This window comes from Perognathus longimembris, chromosome 14 (genome assembly GCF_023159225.1).
Source record: "Perognathus longimembris pacificus isolate PPM17 chromosome 14, ASM2315922v1, whole genome shotgun sequence".
NCBI classification, from domain to species: domain Eukaryota; kingdom Metazoa; phylum Chordata; class Mammalia; order Rodentia; family Heteromyidae; genus Perognathus; species Perognathus longimembris.
Window position 1 is genome coordinate 9,654,135 of NC_063174.1, and position 13,047 is coordinate 9,667,181.

Consider the following 13,047-nt stretch of genomic DNA (forward strand, 5'->3'; position numbering starts at 1 on the left):
CCTGTCTTTTTTTCACCCCAGAGAATACATCCAGAGAGACTTAGTCTATCTTCTCATTGCCTGCTTCCATTATTCACGGGTAGAAAACTAAAGCCAGAAGCCAGTCTAAGCAAAGAACCATGCACTTAGAAGCCGAACCTAAGACGGGCGGCACTTTGCCCCGGAAGCGGAAGTGCCTCCTTTCATGAAAGGCTGGACTACGCCGAGTGATGACGTCTCCTCATTGGGCGGAAGGTTCGGTGGCAAGTCGTCGGTCTTCCAGCTGGTGGGAGTTGGCTTCGCGGGCTGGGCGCTGGGACCCTAGTGTATGTAGTTCGCGAGGTCGGGTGGTGGGAGCGTAGCTGTCTGGTCTGCTCCCCGTTTTCCCGGGTTTCCTCCTCCGGTGTGGGGCCTCGTCAAGGACTCCCCGGCCCTTTTAGGGCCACGGCGTTAGTGGTGCTTCTGCGGTAAGTGTTGGTTTTCCAATCTATGGGGACTACCGAGGGGCGGATGGGGCAGCCGCAGACTGGGTTAAGGACGGGGCACACTGGGGAGTCTGCTTCCCTCACCTCCGACTGTCATCTCCGAACCCCAGGTGCTCCGGCCCCACTTTATAAGCTGCCCTCCTTTGGAAGTTTTCCGGAGAGTCTGCTTCCCTCGCCTCCGACTGTCATCTCCGAGCCCCAGTTGCCCTAGCACCTTTTTATATGTTGCCCTCCTTCGGAAGTATTAGTGAAAGATGTCCAGAGATCCTTTTAAGTGGTCTGCAAGCCAAGGAAGATGTAGGCATTTGTGGCTTTGGCTTTTGATTGCTTTCCTGAGCGAGAATTAGATGAGGCTGGCTACTTTCCTGAAAACCTTTTGATGTGAACCAGATTTTATGTTCCTGTGAGTTTGTAACATTGTTAATATTTCTAACAATATTGTTAGTATTGTTAAAGATACTGACATACTGTTTTGCATATCGTAGACATTAGATAAATGAACAAGGAGTATTCGTTGAATGCCAATGATAAAATAGACTAGTGATTTTATCTGTATCTTTTGACACCGTTTATTTCGTGAAACTCTTACTAGCTTTCTACTCTTTGGCAGTACTCGGGTTTGAAGTCAGGGCCAGAGCTTGCTAGGAATATGCTTTGCCACTGAGTCATGGCTCCTACCTCTTATCTTATTTTACCTCTTATCTTATTTTATCCTCACTTGATTCTTTCTTTCTTTTTTTTATTTTGACTTTCCTACACCAGTTTCACCTGATTCTTTCATATGCATAGTTTAACAAAATATTTACTGTTAGCTATGGGAATGAAGTAATGCAGGAATGAAATAGTGCTCTGCTCTTGAGAAGCTTTCAGTTCAGGGGAAAGAGAAACACATAAATATACATTATATAAAGACGAATAATAGCCCAGTGCTGGTATTTCATGTCTATAATCCTTGCTACTCAGGAGACTGAGATCTGAGGGTCATAGTTTGAAGCCAGCCTGGACAGAAAAGTCCATGAAACTTTTATCTCCAATTAACCAGCAAAAACCAAGACTGGAGTTGTAGCTCAAGTGGTAGAATACCAGCCTTGAGTAAAAAAATCCAAGTGTGAGCACAAGGCCTTGAGTTCAAACTCCAGTGCTGGTGCACGCGCCCATGCACACACACAGATGCAGAAAAGATGAATAATGATAAATTCTGCTTACGCATAAAGAGTCACAGAATAGAGATGTTATTGTGCACCTTGAGTTTGTGGCCCTGAGCAAGTTGCTGTTTTCATGTAGCCTCAGTTTCCTTTCTAGCTAACAGGCATGTAAGAATAAAGATGTTTAGCATAGTACCTAGAACATAGCAATGGTGGTGCAAAACAGGAGGGAGATATTTTCCCTTGAAGCTCTTAACTCGAATTTCTCATATGATTGTTTGCTATTTTTTTAATCTTAATATGGGGTACTGTGCAAACTGTGTTTTTGTTTTGTTTTGTTTGCCAGTCCTGGGGCTTGAACTCAGGGCCCAAGCACTGTCCCTGGCTTCTTTTTGCTCAAGGCTAGCACTCTATTTGAGCCACAGAACCACTTCCAGCTTTTTCTATATATGTAGTGCTGAGGAATCGAACCTAGGGCTTCACATATATGAGGCGAGCTCTTTACCACTAGGCCATATTCCCAGCCCTGCAAACTACGTTTTAAATCCTCCACATAAAAGAGTGCTCCTGGGTTCTTATCTGGACCTGCCTCTGGACTATATAGTAAGACACTAGAGAAAGATAGTAATTTTTCTTCATTAAAAAAAATTATTTTCTTGGTGGCTGGGGATTAAGCTCTGCAGAAGAGCGCCTGCCTGGAGAGCGCAAGGCCCTGAGTTTGGTCCTCAGCTCTTGACATTTATTTTCTTTTCCCCTACTTGAAGTGCACATTTTCTCCCTACCAGACTCTAGTTATCTAGTTAGTGTTTGTAGTCTCCTGATTCACTTTTTCTCCTGATGCATTTGCTACATTGTCTTTCATACTTTTATTACTGTGTATGTATATGTGTATAGATATTATATATGTTTGGTTGTGGTGTATGTTGCTCAGACTGGCTTTTAACCCATTGGTTCAAGTGATAGTCCTACTGTAGCTTCGCAAGTAGCTAGGACTACATGTACATACTGCCACATTCTGCTTAAAGGTACCTTACAGGTATAGAGCAGATTTTCACTTCAATGCTTTCTTTGTGTATTCCTTTTTATTATTATTGTCAGCTCTGGGGCTTGAACTCAGGGCCTCAAGCTTCTCTTCCCTTGTTTTCATTGCTTAATGCAATAATAATTAAACCTGTCTGCACATCAGACTAGTGAAGCTTTTCAAAACATCACTGTCTTGTTTTGCACTTCTAATCAAGAATTTAGAGAGACTACTTCTCCAAAAAAAAAAAAAAGTTAATGCTCCTGGGCATTTTGACTGAACATTAAATTTTTAGCTAGTAGGCATTATTTAAAAGTAATTGAAATAGCCCACTGTTCAGGCATCTGTTGCTGTTGAGCTTTTTTTTTTTTTTAATTCTTGTGTCTTCTTAGCTTTCTGAGTAACTAGAAAAATAGGCATGAGCCACCAGAATCTGGCAACAACTTAGATTCTTTATAGTTTTGATCCAGGCACCACTGGTGGCTCACACCTTAATCATAGCTACTCAGGATGTTGAGGTTCAGAGCCAATCTAGGCAGGAAAGTATGTGAAACTCCCCCCCCCCCCTCATTGTAGACTTGAACTCTGGGCCTGGGTGCTGTCCCTGAACTCTTCAGCTCAAGGCTAGCACTCTACCACTTGAGCCACAGCGCCACTTCCAGTTTTCTGGTGGTTAATTGGAGATGAGTCTCACTGAGTTTCCTGCCCTGGGCTGCCTTTGAACTGGATCCTCAGATCTCATCATCCTGAGTAGCTAGGATTTTGAGACTCTTATCTCCAATAAACTAATCAAAAATCTGAAAGTGGAGCTGTGGCCCAAGTGGTAGCAACTATTATACTTTGTTTCTATAGCTTTGCTCAGTTTATCCACATTATGATATGTGTTCTGTACTTCACTTCTCAATTTTTATATATTTATTTATTTAGTTTGTTTGTTTGTTTGTTTGCCAGTCCTGGGGCTTGAATTCAGGGCTTGGGCACTGCCCCTTAGCATTTTTTTACTGAAGGCTAGCACTCTACCACTTAAGTGACAGCTCTACCTCAGGATTTTTGGTGATTAATTGGAGAAATTATCAAATACTAAAAAACAGTATCAGTTTATATTCCCACCAGCAATGTAGGAGACTTCTGATTTCTCCACATTCTTGCCAATACTCATTTGTCTTTTTGATTATAGGTATCCTACTGAATAGGTATCCTTACTGTAGTTTTGATTTTCAATTCGCTGATGGGTAATGTTATTTTTGATATTTGTTTTTTAATCTGTTTAACAAAAATAATTATACAATGTATAAAGTTCTTGTTAATATTTTATAGAGCATATTTTTAAATTTTTATTTACGTGGTACTGAGGAATCGAAGCCAGTGCTTCATGCTTGCTAGGCAAGCACTCTACCACTAAGCCACATTCTCAGCTCTAACAAGCATTTTTTTTTTTTTTTTTTTTGCCAGTCCTGGGCCTTGGACTCAGGGCCTGAGCACTGTCCCTGGCTTCTTTTTGCTCAAGGCTAGCACTCTGCCACTTGAGCCACAGCGCCACTTCTGGCCATTTTCTGTATATGTGGTGCTGGGGAATTGAACCCAGGGCCTCATGTATACGAGGCAGGCACTCTTGCCACTAGGCCATATTCCCAGCCCCGCATATTTTTTTTTCTAGCAAGCATATTTTACCAAAAAAAATTCCATTTTTATATCCCTCACTTTTCCTCAAATCTTAATTTATCAGAACTTGGCTAAATTATATGCCTAGAATATAAAACCTTTAAGAATATATATCAAATTATTAATGGTTGTTACTAGGGTATTGGGAGCCAGTAGGATTAATTATATTTTGTACCTAAAATATTATTTGGGGCCAATTGTCCTGGCTCAGGCTTGTAATAATCCTGGCTGTTTAGAGGATCATAGTACATGACTTTATTCCCAGCTATGTGGGCAAGCACAGATAGAATAGTGAACTAGGCTGACCCAGGTGTAAAGAGACACCCTATCGAAAATATAACCTACACAAAAAGGGCTGGCAGAGTTGCTCACGTGGTAATGTTCCTTCCTAGCAAATCCAAGGCCTAGAGTTCAAACTCCAGTACTGCCAAAGATAATACTTAAAACTTAATCACAAAATACAGAGTTGAATCCTTTCTGTGAAGGTCTAAATCGACTCAGAATAAAATCTAATTTCTAATTAGTCACTCATAAATACATATGTATATATAATGTGTGTATATTTATATATACATATATATTTTTCTTTTTCTGGTCAGTCGTGAGCCTTGAACTCAGGGCCTGGGTGCTGCCTCTGAGCTTTGGTCTTAAGACTAGTGCTTTACCACTTTGAGCTACAGCTCCACTTCTGGTTTTTGGGTGGTTAATTAGAGGTAAGAGTGTCACAGACTTCCCAGGGCTGGCTTCAAACCTCGATCCTCAGATCTTAGCCTTCTGAATAGCTAGGATTATGAGCACAAGTCATCAGCACCTGGCTTTCAAATAACAATAATTTTACCAAATAAAATACCTTTAGGCCATTTGCTTTTCCTAGACTATAAATTTGTGCTTTGCAAATTAAAAGAAAAGCAAATATGAGCTTTTGAGTAGGTTATAGAAATTATGTAGAAGTGATAATACTAGTAAACAAGTGTTTACTAGTATTAATATATTTGTATATTTAGTTCTTAAGCTGGATATTGGTTCAAAAAGTTGGTCATTGACGATCACTTAGAAGAATGTTCTTGTGTAGAAATTTTGTTGTGATAAGATTTGAAATCTCTAGTCATTACATTATATATAATCTTAACATCAGGCAAGATTCCAACAGAGGTATTTATAATTGTTTATGTAGAGAAAGGTAGCTCTGTGGACACTATAGTTCCTATTGACCAACAACTCTATTTGTAATTGGCACTATGTGTTAAAGACTTTAGGGATGGTTCTTGCATTAGTAGGCAGTACAGAAGATGTCTCTGGACTTTAGATCATAAAGAGAGAGTGGAGAACACTCAAGAAAGGAAGTTAATAGTTTATGTAGACTGGGCACTTCTAGACAATTTTATATCTACTCTCTCATTTAATCCTCACCGCAGCCTTCAGGTTAACTACCTTGATAATGGTATTATCTCCATTTTGCAGGTGAGGAAAGTGAGGCTCAGAGTGATTAAGTAATTGCCCAAAGTAACACAGCCAGTATGTAACAGAGCTGGGATTTGAAACCAAGTCTGTCAGACTCCAAAGCCCATGCTCTTTCCAGTACTTCACACTGCAACAGGTAAGTAGGATTCTTGGCCTTGTACTTGCCTTACTTAGGGTACCCCAAACTTGAGCCTGTTTCCATCACTTTCTATCCAGTTCCTATCAGGCTCCTGTTAGAAGCATTTGTGACTTGGGCCAAGATCAGTCCCTGTACATACTGATTGCAGTGGTACTTAACAGTTCTTTCTGCACATAGCATTACTCTTCCGTGAAGAGGAATCACTTCTTTGCTCTTAAAATAAGATTTCCTCTTATTATAGCAACAAAATTTGTCCCTGAAGTTTTCCAGCTGGGATATTCAGCTCTGTTATTTAAGGCATCATTCATTCCCTAGGACTAAGGCTGTGTATCCAAAGTGCTTGGGAAAACATAATGAGTTTTGGGAGTGGAGAGTGTGTGCACATGTGCAAGTGCATGCCCATCCTGGAGCTTGAACTCAAGGCCTGAGCACTGACCCTGAGGTTTTGTGCTCAAGGCTAGTGCTCTATCACTTGAGCCACAGCTCTATTTCTGGCTTTTTAGTGGTTGATTGAGATAATAGTCTCACAGACTTTCCTGCCTGGCCTGGCTTTGAACTGCAATCCTCAGATCTCAGCTTTCTGAAGAGATAGGATTATAGGCATAAGCCACCAGTGCCTGGCCTTATTGAATTTATTGTTACAAATCTTTTTAGTTACAAGCACTTTGAGTGTATGTGCTTCAATTAAAACAACTCCAATTTTATATTTAGAGTCATCTAGTAACAAAATTAAAAGAATTTGCACTTTAGTGTGTACATTTTAGAATAAGGTAAAAAGTAGTTTTTGAAAATAACACAGGAAAAAAAAAAAGTTCTTGACCGGCTGGGCCCTAATAAGCTTGTCCTGGGTTTGCTCACAGGGCCTGCTTATCTCAGGTTCACTGGTAAAGTGGGGCCTGACTTCAATACATGAGGCCCTGGGTTCGATTCCCCAGCACCACATATACAGAAAACGGCCAGAAGTGGCGCTGTGGCTCAAGTGGCAGAGTGCTAGCCTTGAGCAAAAAGAAGCCAGGGACAGTGCTCAGACCCTGAGTCCAAGCCCCAGGACTGGCCAAAAAAAAAAAAGAAAATAACACAGGAAAGAGCGAAAAGAACACAAAAATTCCTGTCTCATGCAGCCTATATATCAATAGCAGAATTATAGACCACAAGTAATATAAATAATGTGTATGTGATTAAACAAGATCCCATTGAGAAATGGCACCTGGGACAGTGTTCTGAAGGGAAAAATGGAGGGAACTATGCTATCCAAGAAAACAAAACCATTGCATTGTGGAAAGGGCCAGCAGCAATAGCAAGAAGTTCAGTGTGATTAAGTTCAGGTATGTGTGGAGGGTTAGTGCATATTTAAGGGTGTCTCTGAGGACTCTGCCTCTTTATGCAATGAGAAGTTAGTGAGATTTAAAATGGCAGTTACCAGGAATTTCAGAAACATTTTTTTTTGAAATTGCGGCAAAAACAGCATAAAGGCATTATTAGGTGTTTTCTTCTCCTGAAGTGCAGGTTTTCATAAGGAAAAATACTTTAAAATATGCTGCTAATAAGTACTTATATGAGGAAATATAAGTTGGAAACACAAAAAGTCTTTAAAAGAGCTACTTAATTTAGGGAGTTATATTTTTTGTTTGCTTATTTTGCCAGTACAAGTGTTTGAACTCAGGGCTTTGTGCCTGCTTGGTTTGCTTGCTCAGCTGACAGTCTACCACTTGAACCACACCTCCAGCCTAGCTTTTTGCTGGCTAATGAGATAGAGTTCTATGGACTTTTCTGCTTGAATTGGCTTTGAACCTCAGTCCTATGAAGCTCAGCCTCCTGAGTAGCTAGGATTATAGACATGAGCTATTGGCATGTGGTTAGATTTAGATTTAAGAGTTTAGAATAGCTTTTTGAAATGTAGAATGATCTGCTTATGACATGATCTCAAAAAAGTTAATTGTGATGTCATAGATGATAGGATTACATCACTCTTGGTAACACGGTGATAAAGGAGATGGAACTCAAACGTCTGAACCTTATTTCTTCCATGAAAAATATTTACTTCAGAATTTCCTTTAATGAGTATGGGATTAGAAATAAGTCCTGGTTGTTTTACAGTTTAGCAACCATGTAATTGTTTTTAAAAAAACAAAAACCAAACAACTTCTGGTGAGCAAAAAAATTTTTTTTCTAATCTCAACATACACTGGTGCTAGCTGTCTTTGCTTATAAATGTCTTGGTTTTACTTTTGGCAGTATAGCTGGGATATTTCCTTGCCGCATTTATATCCCAGAGTGCATTTTCCCTTCCTCCCTCTCTTCATTCCCACAGGTCTGTACTCTCTGTGTGGTGGTGAGTCAGCTTTTTTGTCCTCAGTTTTTCTTCTTCTTATTATTTTTTTGGCCAGTCCTGGGCCTTGGACTCAGGGCCTGAGCACTGTCCCTGGCTTCTTCTTGCTCAAGGCTAGCACTCTGCCACTTGAGCCACAGCGCCGCTTCTGGCCGTTTTCTGTATATGTGGTGCTGGGGAATCGAACCTAGGGCCTCGTGTATCCGAGGCAGGCACTCTTGCCACTAGGCTATATCCCCAGCCCAGTTTTTCTTATTTTTAATCTCCTGTGTACTCTATAGGTGGAATCATGTCTGACTAATGTTGCTTGACTAAATAGACTAGATTACTTGAAAGGATTACCAAAATGGTTGTTTTGAACAGTTAACTTTTCTGTCAATAGTACATGTATTAGACAGTTGATACTCTGTAAACGTGGTTTTCAGAGCACTTTTGTGTGTGTGTGTGTGTGGCAGGGGGTGGCTGTACCGGGATTTGAAGTAGGATCTGCACTTGCCAAACTGTTCAACTATGCCCACAATACTCTTTATAACTCTTATTTCTTTTAAGTATATTGTCCTCTGTCTGACCAGAATATTTTGTTTACTGCCTTTTCTACTTCCCAATAATGCTCAATGATCTATGGCATTCAGTACATTGGAAAGGCATAAATATGCCCCAGGCTTCTAGAGAGACTCTAGTTCTACTCATCCCATTTCACACTTCTCAAATTCCCTCTCATTCTCTTCTACATTTACACAAATCCTACACATATTAAGAAATTCTATTACCCAAAATTTGGGTAATTTGCCACCCAATTTAAGTAAAACACATTATTTTCCTATTTTTTCATTAACAATTGACCATTAGCCCTTGATTGTTAGTAATTTGCCAGAGTTCTACAGAAGAACAGAAGCAATACTCTGTGTGTGTGTGTGTGTGTGTGTGTGTGTACACAGTGTGTGTATGTGTGTACAGATACCATAGTTAAGTATTTATTATAAGGAATTGGCTCAGGTTTGGAGCCTGACAGGTCAGACATGGCAGGATGAATTGACAAGCAGGAGAGCCAGTGGTGTCCGTTTCCAGTTCCCAAACTAGCAGTCTTTTTTGTTGTTGTTACCAGTCCTGGGTCGTGGACTTCAGCCTGAGCACTGTCCCCTGGCCTCTTTTTGCTCAAGGCTAGCACTCTACCTCTTGAGCCACAGTGCCACTTCCGAGCTTTTTTTCTGTATATGTGGTGCTGAGGAATAAAACCCAGAGCTTCATGTATACAAGGTGAACACTTTTACCACTAGGCCATATTCCCAGCCCCCCAAACTAGCAGTCTTGAGATCCAGAAAGAGCCAGTGTTTGAATTAGAAGGCATGGAAAAACAACAACAACAAAAAACTACTTGCTTCTGTTAGTAATTAAGCATGAGGAATTTTCTCTGACATGGATTTTGCTCTTCATTCTTGGGCTATAAAATAAGTATATTGTGGGCAGAGAGTGCAAGTTAATTTTTACTTTCCTGTGAGTTCTTTGCATACTTAATATGTAATACTACATCTATTCTTTTCGAACACCTTTATGCCTTAGAGCTAAAAGGGAGTTTTGAAGTTATTTTGTTTTAGAGTTTGGAGAGTTGGGCAGCAGCTTTAATTGGGACAGAGTAATAATTTCTTCCCTTGGATAGGTCAAAAAGAATAAATGAAAATCATATATATATCTTTCCATAGTGCCTCTCATATAGTTTAATGTCTCAATAATTGTTTTTGTACCAGAAAAGTTAAGTGATTTATTCATTAAACCTTGTCTTTTGTTTAGAGCAAGGAGCAAAAATAGCGTAATTCTGTAATGTGGAATATTAGACAGTATTCCTGGGGATTTCACATCTTTTAAAAAAAATTTCTTTCTTGTCTCTCTCTGACCCTCTATCCATCCCTACTTGTCTTCTCCCCCCTCCTCTCTGTCTTCCTTTGGTAATATTCAGTGTTGAACTCTGGGCCTCATACTTTGTTACATAAGCCCTCTATCACTTGAGCCAGCTCTTTTTGCTTTAATTTGTTTTATCAAAGCATGGAATTCAATCATCCTATTCATGCTTCTCATGCAAGAGTGACAGGCCAGAGTCACCAGGTGCAGCTATTGAAGGAGATAGGGATCTTTTATACCCTGGAGGCTGGACTGGCCTCAGAGATTTCATATCTCTGTCTCACAAAAGCATAAGGCCTGGATCTCAGCTCTTTCTCTCTTTATTTAAAAATGTACATGAGAGTTGGGGCATAGTTAAGTGATAGAGTGCTACGTAGGAAAACACTCTGACTTCAAACTCTTAATACTGCGGGAAAAAAAAATGCATATGATTTATCATTCAGTTATTTATATTCAAAATCTTTTGTCAAAAAAGAAAGTAATTAATTTGAGATTATCATTATTTCCTCAAAAGATATTATTTGACATTTAAAATTCACAGGTTCTCTAATTGGATTTTCAAACTAAGACATCATAACCAGTTAGCAGTTTTATTTTTGGACATGAGTATCTTAAAGCTGTAGATTGAGGCCATAGAAGCTGAGATTATAGTATTTAACACTAGAGTACTTTCCATTTGCACTTAAACCTTTTTTAAGGGCTGGGAATATGGCCTAGTGGCAAGAATGCTTACCTAGTATACATGAAGCCCTGGGTTCGCTTCCTCAGCATCACATATATAGAAAAGACCAGAAGTGGCGCTGTGGCTCAAGTGGCAGAGTGCTAGCCTTGAGCAAAAAGAAGCCAGGGACAGTGCTCAGGCCCTGATTCCAAGCCCCAGGACTGGCAAAACAAAACAAAACAAAAAAACCTTCTTTAAAATCTTCAGCCATAGGAAATGAATGTGTTTCCAAATGTTTTCATTCAATATTTTTTCTTTTGTAGAGTTCCTTCTAAGTATACCATAAAGCCTTCAAGATGGTTCTAGCAGACCTTGGAAGAAAAATAACATCAGCATTGCGCTCATTGAGCAATGCCACCATCATCAATGAAGAGGTATGGGAACTATTGTATGACATATACGTGATTACTAGTGTAGGAGAGCTGGATTATTATAATCAGTTTTTATTTCATGTAGATTGAATATTACTAGCAAACAGAAGGTAGTGTTTTCTATTGAGAAATCAACTATCTTACCACTATTTCAATTTTACCTTTCTATAGAGAATTTAGAAAAATAACAAAAGAAAAATAAAGCATTAAAAATAGAGCATCTGCAAATCAACACTTCATTGCCCTTTTTGTTTCTTCTTTGCTAGGCATAAGCTTCTCTGATTTTTCTCTCTGACTTTTTTTTGTATGTATATGCCAGTTCTTGGGCTTGAACTCAGAGCCTAGCACTGTCGCTGAACTTTGGTACTCTAGTGCTCTATCACTTGAGCCACAGCTCCATTTCTGGTTTTTTGGTGGTTCATTGGAGATAAGAGTATCATGGACTTTCCTGCCCAGACTAGCTTAAGTCACTCACTATCCTCAGATCTCAGCCTCCTGAGCAGCTAGGATTACAGTCTTGAGCCAGCAGCACTAGGATTTCTCTTACTTCCATTTAGCATTCTTCATGAAAGACTAGCACTTGTATATTTGTAAATTTGATCATTTTCTCAGAAATCTTGTGGAAAAATGGTTTTGTTACCTTTTTTTTTTTTTTTTGGCCAGTCCTGGGGCTTGGACTCAGGGCCTGAGCACTGTCCCTGGCTTCTTTTTTGCTCAAGGCTAGCACACTCTGCCACTTAAGCCGCATCACCACTTCTGGCCATTTTTTATATATGTGGTGCTGAAGAATCAAACCCAGGGCTTCATGTATATGAGGCAAGCCCTCTTGCCACCAGGCCATATTCCCAGCCCTTGTTACTTTTTTTTCAAGTAGTATCTTGAGTTGGCTCAATAGTTGAGCCAACTCAGTAGTTGAGGTGGCAAATAGTATCTTGAAGGACTGGCCTTCCTGGAACTTTTTCTGCCAGGAGACTTTTAAATAGTGTGGATTCCAGGCATGAACCACCATACCTGACTTATTTGTTGTGATTGGGTCTGGCTTTTTTTTTTTTTTTTTTTTGTGCTCTGAGCCTGCTTCAAATTGTGATCATCTCAATCTCCACTTTCTGAGTATCTGGGATTATAAATGTATGCACCATACCTGTCCTATATAAGTACTTTCTAACCAGGAGATTTTGAAAAAAAAAAAGTCTATAGAATTTGATATCAACACTTTGAGCAAACTAATGGAATTAAATCATTTTGATACTATCTTAGAAATCATTTAGCCCAACCTCTTATTTAACAGAAACAAGAAATCACTTTCACATGTTTATTGTAAGATCTCAGAGTAGATTTTTCCCTAATTCTTTATTAAGAGTTTTTCTAGTAATCCTTTTTTTTCTCAGCAAGGCAAGATTCTGTGCAGAAGGGTGAACCATTTGCAAGCAAGCACCTAATAATTATTACTAAATAACAAATCATTGTTTAGTCCTATAATGTAGAATAAGAAAAAACAGTTTTCCAGCAATTGTTCCTTGTTGTGTAGCTCTTACCCTTATCCCATTACTAGAAAAAAAAGGTGTAGTGATGACCTATGGCTGTAACCCAGCACTCAGAAAACTGAGGCAGGAGGATTGTGAATTTGAGGCCAACTTGGGTTTTGTAGCGAGACCCTGTGTTACACTCCACATACACACACAAAAAAGAAAATTCAAAAAGTGCTTTGTGGAAGGTAGAGGAACAGCTGTGTTTTGTTGTGGTGGTGGTAGTGGATTGTGGTTTGTGCACCCAGGGTCTCCGTACTCAGTTCATTTGCTCAAGGCTAGCACTCTACCACTTTGAGCCATAATACCACT

At 39.6% G+C, this 13,047-nt stretch overlaps 1 protein-coding gene across 3 annotated transcripts in view; it reads left to right on the forward strand.

Moving 5' to 3' along the window:
- The first annotated feature begins 179 nt into the window (after nucleotides 1-179).
- The window catches only part of LOC125363341 (signal recognition particle 54 kDa protein), a 71,372-nt gene continuing 58,504 nt past the window's right edge, over nucleotides 180-13,047 (forward strand). Inside the window, exons 1-3 of one of the 3 annotated variants that reach the window (XM_048362500.1) lie at nucleotides 185-446; nucleotides 5,754-5,889; nucleotides 11,102-11,212. In XM_048362500.1, the coding sequence (XP_048218457.1) occupies nucleotides 11,135-11,212 (78 nt within the window). In that variant the 5' untranslated portion in view covers nucleotides 185-446; nucleotides 5,754-5,889; nucleotides 11,102-11,134. Of the gene's footprint in view, nucleotides 447-5,753; nucleotides 5,890-11,101; nucleotides 11,213-13,047 lie in introns of all 3 variants that reach the window. The other 2 variants (XM_048362504.1, XM_048362499.1) reach the window with 2 other exon arrangements.